At 52.3% G+C, this 25,018-nt stretch overlaps 1 protein-coding gene across 1 annotated transcript in view; it reads left to right on the top strand.

Annotated features, from left to right (window-relative positions):
• Positions 1-25,018, top strand: part of LOC126036861 (electroneutral sodium bicarbonate exchanger 1-like) — a gene marked incomplete at its 3' end in the record, with an annotated part of 37,063 nt that overhangs the window by 8,108 nt on the left and 3,937 nt on the right. The window contains exons 2-17 of the mRNA XM_049797074.1: positions 11,703-11,734; positions 17,186-17,267; positions 17,973-18,119; positions 18,586-18,721; positions 18,938-19,098; positions 20,029-20,214; positions 20,323-20,411; positions 20,479-20,690; positions 21,069-21,156; positions 21,662-21,808; positions 21,981-22,072; positions 22,406-22,580; positions 22,717-22,850; positions 23,388-23,633; positions 23,738-23,843; positions 24,760-24,921. Coding sequence (XP_049653031.1) covers positions 11,703-11,734; positions 17,186-17,267; positions 17,973-18,119; positions 18,586-18,721; positions 18,938-19,098; positions 20,029-20,214; positions 20,323-20,411; positions 20,479-20,690; positions 21,069-21,156; positions 21,662-21,808; positions 21,981-22,072; positions 22,406-22,580; positions 22,717-22,850; positions 23,388-23,633; positions 23,738-23,843; positions 24,760-24,921 — 2,195 coding nt within the window. The remainder of the gene's footprint in view (positions 1-11,702; positions 11,735-17,185; positions 17,268-17,972; positions 18,120-18,585; positions 18,722-18,937; positions 19,099-20,028; positions 20,215-20,322; positions 20,412-20,478; positions 20,691-21,068; positions 21,157-21,661; positions 21,809-21,980; positions 22,073-22,405; positions 22,581-22,716; positions 22,851-23,387; positions 23,634-23,737; positions 23,844-24,759; positions 24,922-25,018) is intronic.

Here is a 25,018-nt window from a genome sequence, read left to right as displayed (position 1 = left end):
AAGGGGCTGCAGAGCTGGGGCTGTTTTCGTGCAATGGGGCTGATCGCACCCGATGTCCGCAGGTGGCTGAAGTTTGAGGAGGACGTGGAAGATGGCGGCGAGCGCTGGAGCAAGCCCTACGTTGGCACGCTGTCCTTGCACAGCCTCTCCGAGCTGAGGAGCTGCATCAGCAATGGGTCGGTGCTGCTGGACGTTCGTGCCAACAGCATCGAAGAGATTGCAGGTACCGTGGGCACTGCATCTCTCCGGGAATGGCCGAGCTCAGCTCACCACGGTGCTCTTCACTCCCAAATCAAACCCTGCCCCAATGGCACGTCCTTTTCCAGAAGTGCCACTGTGTTTTTCTCATGAGCTGTTTTTGGATGTAGACTGGGCGTGCAACAGTCGCACTGTTTTTTTATTCCAATATGGGGTCCTTTTGAAAGCAGTTTGTGGAGTTGGAGAAGCCACTAGAGAATATTCTGCAGCCAAAAAGGAGCGTGTGTCAGGGCTTAGCAGGCTGCTCTTAGAAATACGGAGTCTGCGTAAGAGCTGAACCACCTTAAAGGAACTATTTCTTACAAGCTGTTTCCTCGCATTCTTTGTTTTACTTTTGCCTTAACATCCAGCATTTAAGAGTTTTAAGGCAGAGTTTCTCTGGCGATGACCAAGCAGTGTATTTCTGTGGGGAAGATACTTGAAGTTAATTGCAAAAGCCACTTTGGAGAAGTTATCTTTGACTGGCAGCAGGTCTCCATTCAGCCCTTTCAAGGGCTGGAGAAGTCGGAGCCGTTCTTAGCATGTTTCTCCCTGGGCTCAGCAAATTGCACTCGATCAGCACGGGAAACTGGGAACGTCTGTGCTATAGATTGCTTATAATTTGGGTAAACGTGTAGAGTCAGAAAGGCCAGGTCGGGCAAGAAAATTGCATTATTTAGAATGGGAAATATTTATCTTAGCGGAATGATGAATAAGCACTTGGATGATGTTTCTTAGCAAAAGAAAATTCTCGTTTTCACTGCAAAGGCTGAACATTATTAAAAGGCCTTGCTATGCAAGGCTGAGCGGGCATTAGGGTGCAGCCTGTGTGGCACAGCCTTCCCTGGGGGCTTTGGGGGTCGGGACTTGTTGGGGTTTCTGCTCTGATGGCTTTGTTTCCCTTTGCCATCCTCAGATATGATCCTGGCCCAGCAAGAACAGTCCACGGAGTTTGACGAGCACGTGCGGGCGCAAGTTCGAGAAGTCCTTCTGAGGAAGCACCACCATCAGAACGAGAAGACAACCAACCTTCTCCCCGCTGTCTGCTCGTTTGCTGATGTGAGCAAGAGGCAGTCGGACCTGCACCTCCTCTACAAGCCAGGTGAGGGTTTCTGCAGGGCTGTGGCCCCATTAGACTTGCCCAGGCAAAGGAGAAGCGTCCCAGTTGCTCCTTGTCCATCTTTCTGAGTGTCTTTCTTTTTCCTACCAGCCCAAACAATCACCCCTTGTCCTTCTCCCACCGCTGCGGAAGCTAAAGATGGGGTGACCCGTGAGAGCAGAGCTATGGATTTAAGCAAGGTGAGACACTCGTAGCTTTCTTAACGCCTTTAGGGCCAGATTTGCTCTTGCAGAGTGTGCTGCAGAGCGCTGTGGGCTTTGCTTTTGGGGTAATTGCCTGAAAATCGCTTGTCGTGCCCAGGCGGAGCTGCACTTGATGAAGAAAATTCCCACCGGGGCTGAAGCATCCAACGTGCTCGTAGGAGAGCTGGATTTCCTTCACCAGCCCATCGTGGCATTTGTCCGCCTGAGCCCGGCTGTCCTCCTCTCAGGCATGACGGAAGTTCCCATCCCAACAAGGTGCGAATGAGAAGCGCAAATTTCTTCCGTAAAAAAGACACCCAACCAAACATCAAGTTGCAGGCATCAGTTTGGTGTCCCAAGGGAACAAGGCTAGTGGGAGGGGGAGCAAGCACGTTTCCCCCACCCACGTCTCCTCGCCTTCATTTCTCCATTCCCTGCTGTAGCTTTTAAACCCATCGGCCAATTGTAATGAAAGTTGGCCCCCAAATTACATTTGCCGTCTGTTTTGAAGAATTTCAAATTCATCGCGGCATCGCTGAGCCTACGTGTCCCGTCTTGAGCCACGCTCTGGGCTGGGAGCTGCCAGGGCTTTCCTTGGGTGCTCTTGGAGCAAGGACACCTTCTTCTCTCTCTCATTTTGTTTTTCTTGCCCAGGTTCCTGTTTGTTTTGCTTGGACCAGAAGGAAAAGCCCATCAGTACCATGAGATCGGCAGGTCCATGGCCACTATCATGACGGATGAGGTGCGACAAGATGAGATAGCTCCGGGTCATTTTTGCCTTTCTTCAGCTCTCCCTGTCTCTGAAGTAGTGAGGAAGAGGATTTGCTGTCCCAGCTGCCCGCAGCTCTCCAAATAGCCCAGCCCTCTTTCTCACCCCAAAGCAAACACGCAGATTTGCATCACCCCACATCCTGGAGGCTGAAATCCCGCCCGGGGTGCATCCTGCACCTCATCCTTCTCGCCGGGGTCCCCAGCACGCTGTCCCCAGTGGTGGCATTGCCAGGGCCAGTAAAACTTCTCTTGCTCTTTAAGCAGAAGGGTATGGTGTGCCGTGGGGGACGGGGGCCTCGTGGGGGAGATGATTACAAGTGCCGTGATGCGCAGATTTTTCCTTTTGGGGGAATATTTCCTGCCCTTTCCAGCAGGGAATTTTGGTGAAAAAGCCTTGCGTTTAGCCAAGAGCTTATTGCACTGGTTAGGACATCCGAGCTGGGTTGTCCTCTCACCAGGTTGTCTTCTATTGGCAGGTTTTCCGTGACGTTGCCTATAAAGCCAAGAACGGGGCTGACCTCGTGGCTGGCATCGACGAGTTTCTGGATCAGGTCACGGTCTTGCCGCCAGGAGAGTGGGATCCATCAATCCGAATCGAGCCCCCGAAAAACGTCCCTTCGCAGGTGGGTGCCACATCGGCGGGAGGCATGAGGGGGATGGGCAGGATGGCTGGGGATGCTGTTCAGGGGCCCAAATTCACAAGGTCCCACTCTGACACAGTCACAGAGCCAGACCAGAAGCAAAACAAGCCAGTGGTTACAAGTCCATAGCTTTATCTCACTTCCATTTTAACAGGAAAAAAGGAAGATGCCAGGAGCTCTTGATGACAGTGCTTCTCACAGCACGCTGGAGAAACACAGTGGCCCTGAACTGCAGCGGACGGGAAGGTGGGAGCTGTAATAGTTTGGGGTTTTTTTCTGTTTGCCTCTCAAATCTGAGCATGCACCTTCCCTTCTAGCAGGTCTTTGGGGTTAGCTGGTTCAGTGAAGGGGCTCCACATTGCCAGCTTGGTCCCCTGGGCTGGGCAGGGGGGAGATCTGGGCAGCTGGGCTCAGCCCCAACCATCACCGTTGCACACAGGTTTTCTTGATTTGGGCTGAAGGAGAGTGCTTCTTTTTAGCCACGAAAGTTACTCTATGCTTGTGATTGCCCTTCTGCAGCAAAGCAAAGTCGACGTGTTCCTCCAAGAGAACAGACTCTCTTCTTTTTCCTTCCTGCAGGCTCTTTGGAGGTTTGACCCTGGACGTGAAGCGGAAAGCCCCGTGGTTCTGGAGCGACTTCCGGGATGGTCTGAGCCTGCAGTGCCTGGCGTCCTTCCTCTTCCTCTACTGTGCCTGCATGTCCCCTGTCATCACCTTTGGGGGACTGCTGGGGGAGGCGACCAATGGCCACATAGTGAGCACCTCTCTCTGTTGGGGGGGATGGGGGAGGGTAAAACTCAGGCCAAAGTCCCTGCTGCAGTGAACCGGCTTTGGTTTTTGTTTCTCCCTAACGATTTATTTACTCACGGCCGCCTCTCTTCCCCGGACAGAGTGCCATGGAGTCGCTGCTGGGCGCGTCCATGGCCGGCGTGGTGTATTGCCTCTTTGCCGGCCAACCTCTCACCATCCTCGGCAGCACTGGACCCGTCCTGGTGTTTGAGAAGATCCTCTACAAATTCTGCAAGTAAGGCAGGCTGCCGCAGCTGGGTGCTGCGAGAGCCTTCAGAAGGGGGCAGTGATGGAGAAAAGATGCTTTTCTTTTCTTTTTCTTAGGGGTAGTTGCTAGATTTTAGTGACAGTCCTTTTGTTGCGATGGCTTTGATGGGAGATAAACCACCCTTATTGCCATAAGGTTTATTATTAAGCCCCAGCTTGCTGGCAGCAGGTGACTGGGTGCAAACCCAGCTGGTTTCAGTGTTAGGGCGTCAGGGTGATGTGGGAGAACACCACCTGGCCCAAGAGGGACCTGACCTCAAGCAGCCTCCAAGGTGTTAACACGAGATCCGTGTTAAACAGTGGTAACTAAATAATTGGCCTCTCCTGCTGTGGGTCTACACCCTGCACCACAGCCCCGAGGCTCTCTGTAGTAGTACATGGAAACTGCATTTCCCATCCGCAGCCTTGACACGCTCCAAAATTGCTCCCCGTTTTCCCCAAAGGCAGGCATGGCTCAGGGCCTCTTGCTGGCCTTTCCAGCCTTTGTTTCATTCTGCTTTCCCAGGGAATACACGCTCTCCTATCTGTCTCTGCGGGCGTGCATTGGGCTGTGGACCGCCTTCTTGTGCATAGTGCTGGTGGCCACCGACGCCAGCTGTTTGGTGTGCTACGTCACCCGCTTCACGGAAGAAGCCTTTGCCTCCCTCATCTGCATCATCTTCATCTACGAGGCTCTGGAGAAGCTGAGTCACCTGCGAGACACCTACCCTGTGCACATGCACAGCAAGCTGGACTTCCTCACCAGCTACTAGTGGGTTTTTTTCCCCCTGAGAAAGCTGCTGCCCCTTGGCAGGAGCTCTGGGCTGCACCTCCATCACCTTTCCCTTACCCCTGTCTTGGCTTCTCTCCTCCCAGCTGTAAGTGTGAGGCACCGACCCATCCCAGCAACGAAACGCTGCGTTTCTGGGCGAGCAACAAGATCAACGTGTCTGGCATCGCCTGGGAAAACCTCACGGTGACCGTAAGTGCCCCGAGCCACTGCTTCCTCGCGCCGCGTCCATGGGGTCCAGGGGCATTTGCCTGGTGCAAAAGTCAGAGCCCTTCTGGGAATGATGGGCTTCAAACTGTGCTAGTGCTGCTCGGAAAAGTCCTTGCCTAAATGTAGCGTGTGGTTTTAAGCCGCTTGGTCCTGGGGAGGAGAGTCCACCTTGTCCAGTCTACCCCAACGTTGTGGGTAGCAAGTGTCCCCGTCAAGCCTGTTGCAGGACAGTATTTCTGACTGGGAGGAAGGTTAAGTAGTGGGTGGTTTGATTATTGTAGAAGTTGTAGGACTTAAGTTCATGCTTGAAAGGTAGTAGCTGGCCTCCTTAATGGGTTCCTAGTAACTCCAGGCCTTGCTTTCTCGTTCAGTGCTGTCTGTAGGTACGTGCATAAATTTGCTTGTCTGAGCAGCCTCTCAGGCTGTTGTTGCCGGAAGCAGAGCCCGGGCCTAGGGCAGCAGGCTCTTATGGTGGCCTTCATCCCCTCTTGGCCAGGTTCTGCAAGACCTCCCCTGGGGAGGGACGATCTGTCTCTTCTCCTCCTTTCCTACCATGGTTGTCTTTAGCCCTCCTTCCCTCTTCCCTCTCTCTCTATCCCCAAGAGTTTCCAGTGTTTCCTTCCCCTCTGGTGTCTTCTTTAGCCACGATTGCTCGAATGGCAGGCAGAGGATGTGCCAAGGGTGCGTGGTATGGTGTCCCCTCACATCTCATTTCTCCGCTGTGTAGTTCAATGTGTCACTTGTTCAGCTGCTGCTGCTCATTAAATATAAATCTCTATTGGCAGGAGCAGTTACAGGGTCGTGGATCTTGGACCAAGATCCTCAAAACCCCCTAGCTATGCGAGGTTTCCCTGCCGCACGTGCACTGCCTTTGTGTCCTGACGCTCTGTTTCTCCAGGAATGTCGGTATTTGCGTGGGGAGTTTCAAGGACCTGCCTGTGGACGCGACGGCCCCTACACCCCTGACGTGTTCTTCTGGTGCTGCATCCTCTTCTTCGCCACCTTTGCCCTGTCAAGCTTCTTGAAGAAGTTTAAAACCAGCCGCTACTTTCCAACCAGAGTAAGTAGAAGATGGTGGCCAGTGTCCATCTCCACACTCATTTCCCAAAATGGCTTTCCTGGAGCACTAAGCAGTATTTGCCCTGCCTTGGTCAAGCTGGGAAACGTTGGCCTTGCAGGCCAAGCTCTCCAAGAGCTTGGATGTCCCGCACTCATTTCCATGAGTGCAGAATCATCGTAGCATTTCCCACATGCCTCGTGACCTGCCCCAGATTGAAGATTTTGGGGGGTTGATTTATTTTATTTTTATTTTTTTTTCTCCTCAGGTAGTAGGAAGTCAGGTTTCCCAAAGTTTTGGGGGTTGGGGTTGGGGGATTTTTTCCCTACCTTCTGTGCATTATGTGCTCGAGCGGAAAGTAGATTCGAATGAGGAGCTTCCTTTTGAGGACTAAAGGATGCCTCAGTGCCTTGTTGCCATTGTAGCTGTGAGTGTAGCTGTAGTGTCAGACATGTGTTTTCTTATTTTTAATATTATTATTATTATTTTTAGGTTTTGACTTAAACCAACCCTTGTCGGCCTAATTAAGCTTTTTTTATTGTCTGACCCCAGATCTCACAGGGACAAACACAGCAGCAGTATCTAAGCAAGGGATCAGGCTGCATGTGCTCAGAGGGGTGGTGGGATTTGGTTAAGCAGCCTTAATGTTGTGGATGTCTGCAACTCTTGCATCTCGCGTTACGGCCCTGTTTGCCATGCCCCTCTCACCTCTGGTTTCTCGCCCCAGGTACGGTCCACAGTGAGCGACTTTGCTGTTTTCCTCACCATCGTCATCATGGTGCTCCTTGACTTTGTGGTTGGGATCCCATCGCCGAAGCTCCAGGTCCCCCATGCGTTCAAGGTAACGGGATGTTTTGGCACGTGGGGGTGCCACAAGGTGATGCCGGGGCAGGGCAGGGCTGAGTCTGGAGGAGATGCTGGTGGTGTGACCATCTCCTCTTCCACCTCCAAGTGCCTTGCTTCCTCCTGGAAACGAGAAGATGGCCCCAAAACTAGATACCTACAGGGGAAGTATCTAGAGGTGCTTGCAAAGAGGAGACTGGCACTGCTGAAGCCCCCGGGAGAGGGGGACATGAAGCCAGGGCTGGGAGGTGCTCTGACACAGGGAGGGAGGGGAAAATGAAAGCCAGTGGAGTGCCTGGGCTGGGAGACGATGCTGATGCGTGGGCTTTGTTGCAGCCTACCAGAGACGACCGCGGGTGGTTCATCAACCCCATAGGACCCAACCCTTGGTGGACGGTGTTGGCTGCGCTCATCCCAGCTCTGCTCTGCACCATCTTGATATTTATGGACCAGCAGATCAGTGCCGTTATTGTGAACAGGAAGGAGCACAAGCTGAAGGTAAGGGCCTGTGAGGGATGACCCCAGCCCCTTCTGGGCTGCAGGTCTGGGGAGAAGCTCTTATTCCCGATGCTTTCTGAAGGCATTGGTTTGGGACAAGGTCAGGCTGCGTGGCAGGATGCTCTCCTGGATTAACGATGATGCAGGGAGCAAGTGACAGGGCAGTTCAGATGAGCAACCTTTTGGAGGAGCAAATTAATCTTGGAGCAATAGAGAAGTGCGTTTTTGTTTTAAAATGGCAGCAGCAGCAGGTGTGGGGAATGAATTGTTTTGATGCGCTGCCAGGGATAACTCAGAGTCACACCTTCCATCCAAGTGGTACAGTTTTCTTTGTGAGTAGAAAAAATGGTTTGGTGGTTTTGGGTTGTGGGTTGTTGTTTTTTGGAGAAGTATTTATCGCACAAGCTCTGCATATCCATTGTTTCTGAACTCCTGCCAGATTTTCATGCCACGTGCTTGTGCAAAGCCTGCATACACGCTTGCTTGTTTCCATTTCTTGTTTTGAATTCTGAAGAAGTTGACTTGTGCTCGAGCAGGGTTTGAGTCTGACTTGCGACGTTATCCTTGCTCTTGTGCTATGGGATGCTCTGTTTCTTGTTTTCCTGCCTGCAGAAAGGATGCGGGTACCACCTGGACCTTTTTGTGGTGGCCGTGATGCTCGGGGTGTGCTCTGTGATGGGGCTGCCCTGGTTTGTGGCTGCGACCGTCCTGTCCATCACCCACGTGAATAGCCTCAAAGTAGAGTCTGACTGCTCAGCTCCAGGAGAACAACCCAAGTTTCTGGGGATACGAGAGCAGAGAGTCACTGGCTTGCTGATCTTTGTGCTCATGGGCTGCTCCGTCTTCTTCACTTCTGTGTTAAAGGTGAGAGGAAAATGCAAACCACCCAACAACCGCGAGCTTGTTGGAGGTTACAGCAAAACAGTCCCCTCTCTGCAGGCCTGAGTAGTTAGTTGTGGAGCGGAGGAGGAGGAGGTGATCCCAACCCTTGGGGCTTGACCCACGGTGGGAACCAGCCTCGGTTAGGCTTTGCAGCCCTTCAGGCCCCCGTTTGGTGTGCTCGAGGCGAGCAAGCAACGCAACTGCTTGAATTTTTGGGTGTCTTTCAGGCCCGCCCATGTTTATGGGTTACAGTTGAGCATATTCAGACGAGCACATCTGCTGTCTTTCAAACAGGCAGCCCTTTACTGGCTGCAATTTGCTCCCCAAATGCCCGGGAGCAGCCATTCCCAGGAGCTAAACACACTGAGGTCATCCCCGTGGGCTTCCTTGAACGTTCCTCCCACAAAGTAATCTTGTCTCTAGGCTAAAAGGAGGCCTGTGGCCTTTGCCTGTTGCCCCAAGAATAGGCAGAAGTGTTTCTTCTACCGCCAGAGAATGCGGCATAGGGTAGCACGGGTGAAATCGCCTGTTTTCCTCCAACCTTTCTGGAAAATAGGATTATTCTGAGGAGAGGTAACTCCCAAGTTCAGCCTAAAGCAGAGCCTTAGCTCACTCGTGCGCACAAAATGGCAAAAAAATGGTTAAAATCTGACCCATCTCTAAGCCTGAATGGAAGCTGGAAAGCTTCAAGCAATTTTAGGCAGTGCCTGTGGAAGAGGGTGGTAATACTGAAAATGCAATACAGAAAAAGAAACGATTGCATTCTTACTTTTTTTTTTCTTTCCCCCCCCCAGTTTATACCAATGCCTGTGCTTTATGGCGTCTTTCTCTACATGGGTGTGTCGTCACTCAGAGGAATTCAGGTACGGACTCTTTTACAGCGTGCAGCATGTTGGCTCCCTGGTATTTTGTCTCTGTAGCAGCAGGGAAAAAAGCAGTGGCATGGGAAAAACTTCTCGCAGAGCAAGCAATGAAACTCTTTTGTGTAAAAAAGAGATTGGTGGAGGTACAGGAGGTATATGGGGCTGGGAGGACCAGGCAAGTTCAGCGCTCTCTGTTGCAGGGTTTAGGGCAGGTCAGTGTTTGGTTACGTGAAAAGCGGGGGAATTTGGTGCAAAGGGAAGGCAGTTTCTACCACTGGTGGAAATCCTCGCGGGGGGATTCAGTGGGCCGAGAAATGCTAGTAATGGAATGGCATGGAATAGTTGCCGTTTGGTGGGCAGCTCTCAGGGCCAAGCCGGTTTATAGATGGAGCGAAGGGAAAATGGGTGCTGCTCCCAGGAGGAATGCGGTGGGATCCAGGATTTCTGACGGCAAGCGAGATGCTGCAAAGTGCCTCCACGTCTCGAGAGGGCCAGAAACTTGCCGCAGTCCCAAGGTGGCAACCTTTCCCTTTTATTTCGCAGTTCTTTGATCGCTTGAAGCTGTTTTGGATGCCGGCGAAACACCAGCCGGATTTCATCTACCTGCGGCACGTGCCCTTGCGAAAGGTGCATTTCTTCACGGCGATCCAGCTGACCTGCCTCGTCCTGCTCTGGACCATCAAGGTGTCCCGTGCCGCCATCATCTTTCCCATGATGGTAAGAGCTGCCACCGCTCAGCAGCGGGGTGTTTGCAGCGTTGGAGTGAGAGGTGGCATCGTCTCTGAGCTCACCGCATCTTCCCTCTTATTCATGAAGGTTTTGGCTCTCGTCTTTGTCCGGAAAGCGATGGATTTCTGCTTCTCAAAGCGAGAGCTCAGCTTTCTGGATGACCTTATGCCAGAAAGGAAGAAGAAGTTGGACGATGCCAGAAATGAAGCCGGAGAAGAAGAAGAGGTAAGGCTTGCTGTGTCCTCGGGGCTGGACATCTCCGTGTGGCTGTGAGATTGCCTGTTTCTCTTACAGCTTGTCTGGAAATGTTGGGGGAAGATCAGCACTCAATCGAAATAGATCCCAATAGCCTGTAACTTTTGTAACCTTTGTTTCCTCAAGTAGCAGTGAGCTGAACACTTGAATACAGGTGTAATTTTTAAAACGAGTCGTTTTTCACAAAGGTCATTATCATTATGATGATTATTATTAGATGCTGCTGCTGCTGCTGCTGCTGCTGGCAAGACTTGCTCATAATCGTGTTTTGAACACACAGTCCCCCTGCCCCGAAATCTTTGGAGTGAACGGTTTCTTCCCTGCTGCACTAATACCTATAGCTGCCAAGGGGCAGAAGCGGAGGGCAGACTGCTAAGTTTGTGCTGGGCATTCAGCTTATCTCCACTTTGATCAAAGACAGAGAACGTGATTTGTCCCTTTTTTACATCAGGAGTCCAGGAGGGTGATGGAAGCTGCTGCTGCTGCAAGTTCAGTTCAGCTGAACGTGGGGAAGACCAGTGATGTGGATATCCCAAAGCAAAGCAGTGACAGGTAAAGCTCCACCAAGCGCCAGGACCCCCGGCAAGATTAGCTTGAAGGTGTTTGGCAGAGTTTTCTCCACTTGCCTCTTTGTGGGGCATCCCACAGAAACCAGCAGGCAGCTTGGTGGGAAAACCAAATTTGGGGGCAGGGCTGCAGGAAGTGATTGCAGGGCTCTGACCGCAAGCAGAGTGGCTGCAGCACTCGTGTTTGACCCTCAAACCTTGCCTCATCAGTGCCTTTACGGTAGCTGGAGATCCTCATACTTAACACATGAGGAGTTGCAGGCGTGATCTGTACCAGCAGTGGCTTAGGAACCTGGACCGGGGCTAAGCCCCAGCAAGAGCCTTTGCACAGAGCTGTTGCTCTGCAGCTCCCGGGCTTGCCTCCCAAAACTCCTCATCCAGCAAAATCCCCCACACTTATGCGGAGCTTTGATTCTCGGGGCTCCGCTGTTCCTCTTGCTGATGCTAATGCTCTTGGTGGCATCAGTTCCCATAATCACGGATTGCTGTGTAAAATATTTATTGCAGGACTGATCCTTCTGAGATTGTTATCCTGGATGAAATGTCACAAATGACCGTATGGAAGGCTCTCACTTTGAAGACAGAAACCCTTTGAATCCAGGGAGGAAAAAGGTAAAGGATTGCACGTGAACGTGACCGTGCTACTCTGCAAGCGACGGCGCACGCCTACGCTTTTCCCACGCTTTGGCCGGCAAGGCTGAGCAAACGGCCTGTCCCTGGGAACAGGCATTGTGGACCGTGGCATGTAAACCAGCTCCTCTCTGCTGGGGTGGTCCCCCAAACAGGGCTGAATCAGCAGCAGCTCGCAGGTCTTCCACTGATGATGCTCTCCCTCTTTTTCTCTTCCCTTCGCCTTTCCCCACTCCCGCTTTTCACGTTTAGGAATCTTGACTTTGAAGGAGAGGAGTGAGAGCATGACTCGGGGATGTGCCAACGCAGACAGAGGGAGAAAGCGCTTTGTTTCAGTTGGAGGATTCCCATTAAAGCCATGCAGATGTTTTCAGTTATCCTTGGTGTGCTTCAGGCATTCAGTATCTCTAGACCAGCAAGCTGAGGTGAAGGTCACAGTCAAGGGGAGTTTGGTGGTGTTAAGTCTGTGTGCGTACGTGCGTGTGGGGGTGTGGGTTTGTAGTGGTAGAGGGACTGCTACTGCTTTATCATTCAGTGCTCTTCTTTTAATACCTAATTCCTCCTCTTTTTTTTTCCCCTCTTTTTTCCAAATGTAAACTGGGAATGTCCAAAATAATTTTCTGTTATAGTTGATGCATTCTCCACTTTCTTCTTGATCATGACCGGGTTTTTGGTCTGGTTTGGGGTCCTGGCTTTAATTCACTCTTATGTCTCTTACTGGTACGAGAGGGATGCCCTCTGCAGCAGGGCAGCATAGAGAGCGTCCGAGCAGTTGGCCTAAGGTGAAAGAAAACATTTGCTCCCTGTGCTCCAGTTTTACCTCTCTTGGTTGGTTTGGTTTTGGGTTTGTTTTTTTTGCTTTGGCTCTGCCATCAGCCTGGGAGCTGCAAAATGCAGAACTGCCACCTTCTTGTCCCTTGGCTGTAAACTGCATCTAAGGGAGCACTTCAGGTATTTGATTTTGAATACACTGTATGGTCACAGGAGTGGCCAGATGAGACCTGGGGCTCTGTGTCCCTGGGCTGCTCCCTCTGTTGTTCCTCCACTTTCCTTCTGTATTGGATCTGGCTGAGTTGGAGTTCCTTTACCCCACAGCAGCCCTCGTAGTGCTGTGCTCTGTACTGGTAGCTAGAAAGCTATTGATAACACAGCAGTGTTTTGGCCATGGCTGAGCGGTGCTGGCACAGCATCAAGGCTGTCTCTCTAACATTCCCCCGTCTCCAGTAGGCTGGGGGTGGGCAAGATCTTGGGAGGCGACGTAGCCAGGAAGAAGAGGCATCTAGGTAGCAAGTAAATCTTAGGTCCCTTCAGATGCTGGGGACCCTGCGTTCATGCAGCATTGGGCAGACCCCGGATGGATTTTCCCTTGGCACGCTTTACGGTGGAGAAGCGGAGAAGTTCCTCCTTTTGGTCATTCACGGTATTATGCAACTTTTCTTAGAAGAAAACACCTCTGTGCGTAAAGGATGTTCACACGCGGACTTCTCGCTGCACTTTAGGTAACGGCAGGGCCGCGCAGGTGGCGTAATCGCTGGTACCAAGCAGGAGCTGCCTGGAGGCTCCTCTGTTACAGTCAACCAGCTCCGTTTATCCTGCGGCCAAGGGACATGTGTAGGGACGCAGCCTGAAGGCCACGCTGCACGTACAGCGCAGCACAGACCTGCACCCGCTCAGGGTAACTGTTAGGTGGATCCCTAACTCCTGGAGGTACAGTGATCTCCCAGTCAGGATCTCTGCACCAGGCTGTGAAACTGCACGGTAACTCGGGAACCGGAGAAGGTCCAGATCTGGAGGGGATGGTTAACCACAGGGCCTCACGTTGAACCTCCTCTAAGCTCGTCCTGTGCTTACAGGGTTCTCGAGCTTCTCGGGCATCTCCCAGACTGGCCGGTTACTGCCAGCTCCCTCGTTCCTACGTTCCCCTCCCTGCCTGCCTGCCCCACTTTGGCCCCTGCAGCAGCACTCAGCTGAGCACCCTCCGTTGCTCCTGGGGAAAGAGCGTCCTCCTTGCTCTCCGTGGCGTTCCCCCAGCACATGGTGCTGTAGCAAGGACAAGGCAGTCAGATACAGACACAGCCTGTTGAACAGAGCGTCCTGCACGCAGTGCTTCCGATAGAGCAGCTCAGGAGCAATGAGGTGAGCTGGGTGTGCTGCCTCTCACAAAGAGCATTCTACATCGGCGACCTTCCCCGTTGGACCCTCTGCAGCCTCTCTTTTTCCCAGTGTTGTAGGTGTTAGGTTGTGTGGTTAAAGGTTCATCTCCACAAACGCAGAGGAGGACAAAGGAGCAATGGCAGGCAGGGGAACCCCAGTGACCTAGGCAGAGGCAAGGGAGCACCCTGCTGTGGCTTTTGCCAGGGCTGTCACAGGAGAGGGCTCGACCACATTGTCTGGGTATGAGGCTCACCAGACAAGTATTGACTCTCCCTTGCTCACTTCACAGACTGACGGGGGGAATGCGCTTCTGTGGCCATGCCCTGCCTCTGAAGCCCGGCCGTAGACAAAAAACCGGCTCAAACTGTGAAGGTTACCAGGCAACACGTGACTGGGTGCACGTGTGCGGCAAGGTCTGTGCGTGTGAATGTCTGAAACTGAGTTCTGAGCTGTCAAGCAGAAGCCTGCTTCTTGCTACACGCAGCCAGCGTGGGCTGGTTGTAAATTTGGGTAACACCTGGAATAATCAAAAGTGGCGTGTCCCGAATCCTACAGTTAGTAAAGAGCTAGGAGAGAGAAGCCTTAATTTGGAGGCTGATCAGGCATTGTACTGCTCACATAGACAGATTAGGAAAACTGGGGGCGTGGGGTTCCAGAAAGAAGAGGTGGTGTCAAAAAGAAGGGTTCCCAGAAAGAAGAAGGGATCTTGAAGAGAAGCAAGGGACCCAGGAAGGAAAAGGTGAAGATCCTGGCTGGAGGAAATATCCTGGAAGTGGCGGAAGATCTTGGAGACCAGAGAGCCGCGTGGAGACAAGTGCCAGGGGATGCCCAGGGACCTTGACCAGCACCCTGCGAAACTGGTAAGGGCAAGCAGCTGCACAGCAGGAACCAAGGTGACGTTCTGCCTGACCTTCCCGGACCTGCAGTAGCTGGGATAGGGGAGTTGGATCAAGCAACTGCAGGATTCAGTAGGAATGCATTTCACGAAGGTAAAGAGGACACAGCAGTGGCTTGGAAATGCTGGTTGGTTTAATGGTAAAACTGGAATTATTCTGTGAACTGTGCATTCCTTTTAATATGGACTTAATTTAAAATAGCTGCTTTGAAGTTGTTCTGACTTCACCTTAATCGACACCTGCAATCTTCATCATTTTATCTCCTCCAACAGCCAAACCATACCCTGCCCCTCCCCACCCCCTGCAAAAAAAACCCCAAAACCAACCCAGGAAAAGAAAGACTTCAAGGGCAAGCGAGGCAGCAAAGTTGTGCGAGATTGGTCAAACTGCTCAAAGTTTGCCGAGAGATTGGAGCTTGCAATTCAGATGTACGTCGCTCAGCGTGGGGAGGGTAGTACGCACCTTTCACTGGAGTCAGAGGGAAAAACGGGGAGAAGGGAGCTGCAGCGTAAAGAGTAAAGGACCTGACATTCTTAGGAAAACTCCTTTTTCTTTCCTTTTCCTTGCTCCTTCGCTTCCAGATCTCCGTGGTCGCAGTTTGTGCTGCCTCGCCTCCAGCACAGCGTGCAGAATGAAACGACGGTCACAGAATTCGTCCTCCTGGGGTTCTGCAGCACCCCAGCCCTGCAGCGCTGCCTCTTTGGCCTTTTCTCTGCCCTCTGCTCTGCCACTCTGATGGGAAACGCACTTGTCTTTCTGCTTATCTGCCCGGACTACTGCCTCCACAGCCCCATGTACTTCTTCCTCTGCCACCTCTCCATCGCGGACATCTGCTACGCCTCCAGCAATGTCCCCCATATGCTAAGGAGCCTCCTTGGACAAGGCAGAACCCCCTCCTTTGCTGGGTGTGGGGCACAGAGCCATCTTTATTTAATCTTTGCACTTACAGCGTGCGTGCTGCTGGCCGTCATGTCTCATGTTCGCTACGTGGCAATCTGCCGTCCCCCGCGCTATGCCCTCATCGTGATCTGGAGGCTGCGCCTCACCCTTGCCACATTTCTGTGGGCTTTGGCGTTCGTATTTGGTACACTGCAAGCCTCTCTGGCTTTACACCTGCCTTTCTGTGGCCCCTGCGAGGTTGTCCACTTCTCCTGTGAAATTCTTGCTGTCTCAAAGCTGGCCTGCCCTGCCGCTCCTGCCAATAAAGTCCTGATCTTTGCTGTTTGTGTGTGCTTCTTCCTCTTCCCTTTAGCCTTAATCCTGATTTGCTCCCTGGACAGCCTGGCCACCGATCTGCGCATCCGCTCTGTGCCAGGATGGCACGAAACCACCTCCACGTGTGGCTCCCACCCGACCGTGGTGGGTGTCTTTTATGGAAACGCCATCTTCGTGTACGCGGGGCCCGGGAGCGGTAACTCCTCTGGGAGGGAGAAAGTTCTTTCCCTTTTCTACAGTCTCGTCAGCCCCAGTTTGAACCCCGTCATTGACAGTCGGAGGAACAAGCAGGTGAAGGAAGCCTTGCTGAAGCTTCAGAGAAGGAAGAGGGTCTTTCATTCCGTCTAGCTGGCGCTCTAGGCTTTCACCTGTCTCCTGTCTTTCTGCTCTGTCTTCTTGAGCTCTTGGGGAATGTTAAGTGGTTAAAACGTAACACAACACATGGGTATTCAAATGCATTTGTCTCTTGTTTCTCTGTGCAGTCTGATGAATATCATGACACAAAATGACTCATTCCTTGTATTGCAAATAACTAATTCTTGTTCCTCAGATGCAGCCGTCCTAGACAGGTAGTATGTTTCACCGGAACTGTTGACCCAAGTGGAAAAAACAGTCTTCTCGGTTCTAGCTAGCAGTCAGGATAAACTACTGTGTAGCAGGGTTTTTTTCTGAATCTACCCATTGATCCAATAAGATATTCTTTTTCCTTACCGTATTTGTACCTCTTGTTATCCTCAGGATGCTAGAGCTTCAGCTCTACTGTTAGAAAGAAAAAGAGAGAAAACATGATGCTGCTAATGGGCTTTGCCTCTCAGGAGGGTGAACGAGCCTGTGAAGGGTTTTCCTTCTGCACACTTTTGAGCCTGACACCTCTCATGCAGGAATGTTCTCTATTCTGGAGAGTTTTTGCTCAAAGCAGAGCTGGCTTCTGCCCAGGCACTAAGTTTTCCAAGCGGGAAGGGTCTAGGGGTGCGTGGCTTTAAATAGCTGCCTGGATCCGCATCATAGCTTGTGATTTCATAATGGTCCCTATTGTGTCTCTGGAGTTGGTGCACACTGGGTGCCACTTAGCTCCTCCCGTGAGGGCTACTCCATCAGTCCCTGGGGAATCGGGCCCCTGACTGACCTGGAGGTTCAGTTGTCCCCAAAACCCAGTGACTGACGTGAGGATGAACCCAAACGGGGGTTACAAAATGACACTTCTGGAAGAGTTACAGGTAGCGCGGCCGGGGCTCAAAAGTGCAGTTTTGTGGGTTGGGGTTTTTTTTTCCATTTTGGAAATCACTTTTTTAGACAGGAACCTCAAGAACAAAGCGGGAGGTGGGTTTTTTTTTTGTCTGAAACACTCATCCCTCTCCTGCTGTATTAAATACGTCCAGACTCTCGTGTTATACAGTACAGGTGATGTTATGGGCTGTTTTATTTGCGTATGGGAAGAAAAACCTCCTACAAGTCCGTGGTTTTAGGGCTGTGCCTGAAGGAGGAGGAGGCACGCAGAGGCGTGATGGCTCGTGGACTCGCGTGGATGCAGGGGTGGGTGATGTCTGGGAGGACGTAAGGGAGCTCTCCACCCCCAGCCCCAACTTTTCCCTTCTTGTCATTGCTAAACAGAGACATGACGAGGAGGCAGTGATTGACCGGGGAAGAAGGAGCAACGCTGTCAGTATTTGCTATGAGAAGGAGGAGTTGGAAGGTGAGTCTCTGCTGAGATCCTGGTGGAGGAGCCACTAGCCCAGCGCGTTTTCCCATTGCACAAAGTCTCTCCAGTGTGCCTTGTTGGGTGTCAAATCATGTGCAGCGAAACGTGCCGCGCTTCTCAATAAAGCAACACAGTTATTGTCACATTTTTTACTATTATGGCTTTTTAAACGGAGGGAAAAAGCCTCCCGGGAGGCCACGGTGTGAGTTGTAGCCACGGGGCTTGATAATTCACGGCTTTTTTTCTCGCAGAGGTTGCTCCTGGCTTGGAGAGGTCAGGAGAATCATTTCAGGGCTGCAGACACGGGGCTGTGATTTTCTTTTTTTGTTCTGGAGTTCATTGCAATGGGACTGATTTGATCGTCTCTTGTCGCCTCGTGCCATACAGAGCTTTTGAAAATAATTAGCTCGTGTTGCTGCTTAATGAGCAAGTCTGAGTGTTGTCCAGCCGAAGCTGGAATTTGAGAAGAGGTCCGATACTTTCAGGGCACTTTTAGATGACCCGGAGCCAACACTTGTTGTTGCTGTGTTGTTGCAAAGCTTGAGTAAAATAGGCTTGGAAAAAAGGACGTCCAGTGAAAATAACATTAAGGGAAGCTGGCGTTGCTCCTGGGATTGAACCGTGGCTTAGCAAGGCACCGGCCACCTCAACTATTGCCGCAATGCCGAGAGCGCTGCAAAAAACGCTGCTTTTTCGCAGGCCACCGGACCCTGTACGTGGGCGCGCAGATGCCACTGGTTAGGCAGAGCCACCGGCATCACCGACGCCACAGCCAGAAGCATCGGGAAGGGGAACGGGAGAAGGAGTCTGCCCCGACAGAGCAGGGCTACCACTGTAAGTCCCACCGCGGCATTCGCTAAACTGGGGGCAACGTGGGCACTGGGGCCTTCTGCAAGCACGTCCCCGTGGCTAGTTTGAGTGAGTTGCTGTTCTTCCGAGGGAAAGTGGCCTTATTGAGCAACACCCTCTTTTTCCCAAGTTTTACTTTCTTTTTTTTTTTTTCTTTTTTTTTTTTCTTTTTTTTTGTTTTTTTAAGTGCAGTTAAATGCATAATGGGTTTAGGCTCGTCTTCCTTAGAGGGATCCTGGCTTTAAAAATGGCAATGTGGGGAAGGAAAGCAGCCCATCCTTATGCAGAGGTGGACCAGATGCTTCTCCTTCTTCACGGCTCTGTGCAAGCCCAGAGAGACGCAGAGGAGAGGGCCCAGCCCAGTGTTTATGGCTGCACTGGTGCTGATGGCCACTTTGCACGTGAGGGTGACAAGCTGTGTTCAGGCGCAGTAACGGGATGGGTCTTTGCCTTCTGCCCCCAGGCTCCCCGTCCCAGCGGGTGCAGTTCATTCTCAGGACCAAGGAGGACGAGCAGCACATCCCTCACCACTTGTTCTCCGAGCTGGATGAGATCTGTGTAAAAGAGGGCCGAGATGCCGAGTGGAAGGAAACGGCAAGGTAAATCCCTGCTGCTTTGGCTGCGGTGGGAGAGGAGTCCCCGCACTGGCAGCGCCCGTGGGCTCTGCTTTCTCCTCTCCAGGACGCGAAGCTTTTGCAGCTGCAGGTGGCGGCACGAGGAGCCTTCTCCTCTTGCCACCCCGTGGCTCTGTCAAAGGGGCTGCAGAGCTGGGGCTGTTTTCGTGCAATGGGGCTGATCGCACCCGATGTCCGCAGGTGGCTGAAGTTTGAGGAGGACGTGGAAGATGGCGGCGAGCGCTGGAGCAAGCCCTACGTTGGCACGCTGTCCTTGCACAGCCTCTCCGAGCTGAGGAGCTGCATCAGCAATGGGTCGGTGCTGCTGGACGTTCGTGCCAACAGCATCGAAGAGATTGCAGGTACCGTGGGCACTGCATCTCTCCGGGAATGGCCGAGCTCAGCTCACCACGGTGCTCTTCACTCCCAAATCAAACCCTGCCCCAATGGCACGTCCTTTTCCAGAAGTGCCACTGTGTTTTTCTCATGAGCTGTTTTTGGATGTAGACTGGGCGTGCAACAGTCGCACTGTTTTTTTATTCCAATATGGGGTCCTTTTGAAAGCAGTTTGTGGAGTTGGAGAAGCCACTAGAGAATATTCTGCAGCCAAAAAGGAGCGTGTGTCAGGGCTTAGCAGGCTGCTCTTAGAAATACGGAGTCTGCGTAAGAGCTGAACCACCTTAAAGGAACTATTTCTTACAAGCTGTTTCCTCGCATTCTTTGTTTTACTTTTGCCTTAACATCCAGCATTTAAGAGTTTTAAGGCAGAGTTTCTCTGGCGATGACCAAGCAGTGTATTTCTGTGGGGAAGATACTTGAAGTTAATTGCAAAAGCCACTTTGGAGAAGTTATCTTTGACTGGCAGCAGGTCTCCATTCAGCCCTTTCAAGGGCTGGAGAAGTCGGAGCCGTTCTTAGCATGTTTCTCCCTGGGCTCAGCAAATTGCACTCGATCAGCACGGGAAACTGGGAACGTCTGTGCTATAGATTGCTTATAATTTGGGTAAACGTGTAGAGTCAGAAAGGCCAGGTCGGGCAAGAAAATTGCATTATTTAGAATGGGAAATATTTATCTTAGCGGAATGATGAATAAGCACTTGGATGATGTTTCTTAGCAAAAGAAAATTCTCGTTTTCACTGCAAAGGCTGAACATTATTAAAAGGCCTTGCTATGCAAGGCTGAGCGGGCATTAGGGTGCAGCCTGTGTGGCACAGCCTTCCCTGGGGGCTTTGGGGGTCGGGACTTGTTGGGGTTTCTGCTCTGATGGCTTTGTTTCCCTTTGCCATCCTCAGATATGATCCTGGCCCAGCAAGAACAGTCCACGGAGTTTGACGAGCACGTGCGGGCGCAAGTTCGAGAAGTCCTTCTGAGGAAGCACCACCATCAGAACGAGAAGACAACCAACCTTCTCCCCGCTGTCTGCTCGTTTGCTGATGTGAGCAAGAGGCAGTCGGACCTGCACCTCCTCTACAAGCCAGGTGAGGGTTTCTGCAGGGCTGTGGCCCCATTAGACTTGCCCAGGCAAAGGAGAAGCGTCCCAGTTGCTCCTTGTCCATCTTTCTGAGTGTCTTTCTTTTTCCTACCAGCCCAAACAATCACCCCTTGTCCTTCTCCCACCGCTGCGGAAGCTAAAGATGGGGTGACCCGTGAGAGCAGAGCTATGGATTTAAGCAAGGTGAGACACTCGTAGCTTTCTTAACGCCTTTAGGGCCAGATTTGCTCTTGCAGAGTGTGCTGCAGAGCGCTGTGGGCTTTGCTTTTGGGGTAATTGCCTGAAAATCGCTTGTCGTGCCCAGGCGGAGCTGCACTTCATGAAGAAAATTCCCACCGGGGCTGAAGCATCCAACGTGCTCGTAGGAGAGCTGGATTTCCTTCACCAGCCCATCGTGGCATTTGTCCGCCTGAGCCCGGCTGTCCTCCTCTCAGGCATGACGGAAGTTCCCATCCCAACAAGGTGCGAATGAGAAGCGCAAATTTCTTCCGTAAAAAAGACACCCAACCAAACATCAAGTTGCAGGCATCAGTTTGGTGTCCCAAGGGAACAAGGCTAGTGGGAGGGGGAGCAAGCACGTTTCCCCCACCCACGTCTCCTCGCCTTCATTTCTCCATTCCCTGCTGTAGCTTTTAAACCCATCGGCCAATTGTAATGAAAGTTGGCCCCCAAATTACATTTGCCGTCTGTTTTGAAGAATTTCAAATTCATCGCGGCATCGCTGAGCCTACGTGTCCCGTCTTGAGCCACGCTCTGGGCTGGGAGCTGCCAGGGCTTTCCTTGGGTGCTCTTGGAGCAAAGACACCTTCTTCTCTCTCTCATTTTCTTTTTCTTGCCCAGGTTCCTGTTTGTTTTGCTTGGACCAGAAGGAAAAGCCCATCAGTACCATGAGATCGGCAGGTCCATGGCCACTATCATGACGGATGAGGTGCGACAAGATGAGATAGCTCCGGGTCATTTTTGCCTTTCTTCAGCTCTCCCTGTCTCTGAAGTAGTGAGGAAGAGGATTTGCTGTCCCAGCTGCCCGCAGCTCTCCAAATAGCCCAGCCCTCTTTCTCACCCCAAAGCAAACACGCAGATTTGCATCACCCCACATCCTGGAGGCTGAAATCCCGCCCGGGGTGCATCCTGCACCTCATCCTTCTCGCCGGGGTCCCCAGCACGCTGTCCCCAGTGGTGGCATTGCCAGGGCCAGTAAAACTTCTCTTGCTCTTTAAGCAGAAGGGTATGGTGTGCCGTGGGGGACGGGGGCCTCGTGGGGGAGATGATTACAAGTGCCGTGATGCGCAGATTTTTCCTTTTGGGGGAATATTTCCTGCCCTTTCCAGCAGGGAATTTTGGTGAAAAAGCCTTGCGTTTAGCCAAGAGCTTATTGCACTGGTTAGGACATCCGAGCTGGGTTGTCCTCTCACCAGGTTGTCTTCTATTGGCAGGTTTTCCGTGACGTTGCCTATAAAGCCAAGAACGGGGCTGACCTCGTGGCTGGCATCGACGAGTTTCTGGATCAGGTCACGGTCTTGCCGCCAGGAGAGTGGGATCCATCAATCCGAATCGAGCCCCCGAAAAACGTCCCTTCGCAGGTGGGTGCCACATCGGCGGGAGGCATGAGGGGGATGGGCAGGATGGCTGGGGATGCTGTTCAGGGGCCCAAATTCACAAGGTCCCACTCTGACACAGTCACAGAGCCAGACCAGAAGCAAAACAAGCCAGTGGTTACAAGTCCATAGCTTTATCTCACTTCCATTTTAACAGGAAAAAAGGAAGATGCCAGGAGCTCTTGATGACAGTGCTTCTCACAGCACGCTGGAGAAACACAGTGGCCCTGAACTGCAGCAGACGGGAAGGTGGGAGCTGTAATAGTTTGGGGTTTTTTTCTGTTTGCCTCTCAAATCTGAGCATGCACCTTCCCTTCTAGCAGGTCTTTGGGGTTAGCTGGTTCAGTGAAGGGGCTCCACATTGCCAGCTTGGTCCCCTGGGCTGGGCAGGGGGGAGATCTGGGCAGCTGGGCTCAGCCCCAACCATCACCGTTGCACGCAGGTTTTCTTGATTTGGGCTGAAGGAGAGTGCTTCTTTTTAGCCACGAAAGTTACTCTATGCTTGTGATTGCCCTTCTGCAGCAAAGCAAAGTCGACGTGTTCCTCCAAGAGAACAGACTCTCTTCTTTTTCCTTCCTGCAGGCTCTTTGGAGGTTTGACCCTGGACGTGAAGCGGAAAGCCCCGTGGTTCTGGAGCGACTTCCGGGATGGTCTGAGCCTGCAGTGCCTGGCGTCCTTCCTCTTCCTCTACTGTGCCTGCATGTCCCCTGTCATCACCTTTGGGGGACTGCTGGGGGAGGCGACCAATGGCCACATAGTGAGCACCTCTCTCTGTTGGGGGGGATGGGGGAGGGTAAAACTCAGGCCAAAGTCCCTGCTGCAGTGAACCGGCTTTGGTTTTTGTTTCTCCCTAACGATTTATTTACTCACGGCCGCCTCTCTTCCCCGGACAGAGTGCCATGGAGTCGCTGCTGGGCGCGTCCATGGCCGGCGTGGTGTATTGCCTCTTTGCCGGCCAACCTCTCACCATCCTCGGCAGCACCGGACCCGTCCTGGTGTTTGAGAAGATCCTCTACAAATTCTGCAAGTAAGGCAGGCTGCCGCAGCTGGGTGCTGCGAGAGCCTTCAGAAGGGGGCAGTGATGGAGAAAAGATGCTTTTCTTTTCTTTTTCTTAGGGGTAGTTGCTAGATTTTAGTGACAGTCCTTTTGTTGCGATGGCTTTGATGGGAGATAAACCACCCTTATTGCCATAAGGTTTATTATTAAGCCCCAGCTTGCTGGCAGCAGGTGACTGGGTGCAAACCCAGCTGGTTTCAGTGTTAGGGCGTCAGGGTGATGTGGGAGAACACCACCTGGCCCAAGAGGGACCTGACCTCAAGCAGCCTCCAAGGTGTTAACACGAGATCCGTGTTAAACAGTGGTAACTAAATAATTGGCCTCTCCTGCTGTGGGTCTACACCCTGCACCACAGCCCCGAGGCTCTCTGTAGTAGTACATGGAAACTGCATTTCCCATCCGCAGCCTTGACACGCTCCAAAATTGCTCCCCGTTTTCCCCAAAGGCAGGCATGGCTCAGGGCCTCTTGCTGGCCTTTCCAGCCTTTGTTTCATTCTGCTTTCCCAGGGAATACACGCTCTCCTATCTGTCTCTGCGGGCGTGCATTGGGCTGTGGACCGCCTTCTTGTGCATAGTGCTGGTGGCCACCGACGCCAGCTGTTTGGTGTGCTACGTCACCCGCTTCACGGAAGAAGCCTTTGCCTCCCTCATCTGCATCATCTTCATCTACGAGGCTCTGGAGAAGCTGAGTCACCTGCGAGACACCTACCCTGTGCACATGCACAGCAAGCTGGACTTCCTCACCAGCTACTAGTGGGTTTTTTTCCCCCTGAGAAAGCTGCTGCCCCTTGGCAGGAGCTCCGGGCTGCACCTCCATCACCTTTCCCTTACCCCTGTCTTGGCTTCTCTCCTCCCAGCTGTAAGTGTGAGGCACCGACCCATCCCAGCAACGAAACGCTGCGTTTCTGGGCGAGCAACAAGATCAACGTGTCTGGCATCGCCTGGGAAAACCTCACGGTGACCGTAAGTGCCCCGAGCCACTGCTTCCTCGTGCCGCGTCCATGGGGTCCAGGGGCATTTGCCTGGTGCAAAAGTCAGAGCCCTTCAGGGAATGATGGGCTTCAAACTGTGCTAGTGCTGCTCGGAAAAGTCCTTGCCTAAATGTAGCGTGTGGTTTTAAGCCGCTTGGTCCTGGGGAGGAGAGTCCACCTTGTCCAGTCTACCCCAACGTTGTGGGTAGCAAGTGTCCCCGTCAAGCCTGTTGCAGGACAGTATTTCTGACTGGGAGGAAGGTTAAGTAGTGGGTGGTTTGATTATTGTAGAAGTTGTAGGACTTAAGTTCATGCTTGAAAGGTAGTAGCTGGCCTCCTTAATGGGTTCCTAGTAACTCCAGGCCTTGCTTTCTCGTTCAGTGCTGTCTGTAGGTACGTGCATAAATTTGCTTGTCTGAGCAGCCTCTCAGGCTGTTGTTGCCGGAAGCAGAGCCCGGGCCTAGGGCAGCAGGCTCTTATGGTGGCCTTCATCCCCTCTTGGCCAGGTTCTGCAAGACCTCCCCTGGGGAGGGACGATCTGTCTCTTCTCCTCCTTTCCTACCATGGTTGTCTTTAGCCCTCCTTCCCTCTTCCCTCTCTCTCTATCCCCAAGAGTTTCCAGTGTTTCCTTCCCCTCTGGTGTCTTCTTTAGCCACGATTGCTCGAATGGCAGGCAGAGGATGTGCCAAGGGTGCGTGGTATGGTGTCCCCTCACATCTCATTTCTCCGCTGTGTAGTTCAATGTGTCACTTGTTCAGCTGCTGCTGCTCATTAAATATAAATCTCTATTGGCAGGAGCAGTTACAGGGTCGTGGATCTTGGACCAAGATCCTCAAAACCCCCTAGCTATGCGAGGTTTCCCTGCCGCACGTGCACTGCCTTTGTGTCCTGACGCTCTGTTTCTCCAGGAATGTCGGTATTTGCGTGGGGAGTTTCAAGGACCTGCCTGTGGACGCGACGGCCCCTACACCCCTGACGTGTTCTTCTGGTGCTGCATCCTCTTCTTCGCCACCTTTGCCCTGTCAAGCTTCTTGAAGAAGTTTAAAACCAGCCGCTACTTTCCAACCAGAGTAAGTAGAAGATGGTGGCCAGTGTCCATCTCCACACTCATTTCCCAAAATGGCTTTCCTGGAGCACTAAGCAGTATTTGCCCTGCCTTGGTCAAGC

Source organism: Accipiter gentilis, unplaced genomic scaffold (assembly GCF_929443795.1).
Source record: "Accipiter gentilis unplaced genomic scaffold, bAccGen1.1, whole genome shotgun sequence".
Taxonomy (NCBI): domain Eukaryota; kingdom Metazoa; phylum Chordata; class Aves; order Accipitriformes; family Accipitridae; genus Astur; species Astur gentilis.
The sequence above is the reverse complement of the archived record's forward strand: the minus strand, read 5'-3'. Positions and strand labels throughout refer to the sequence as shown.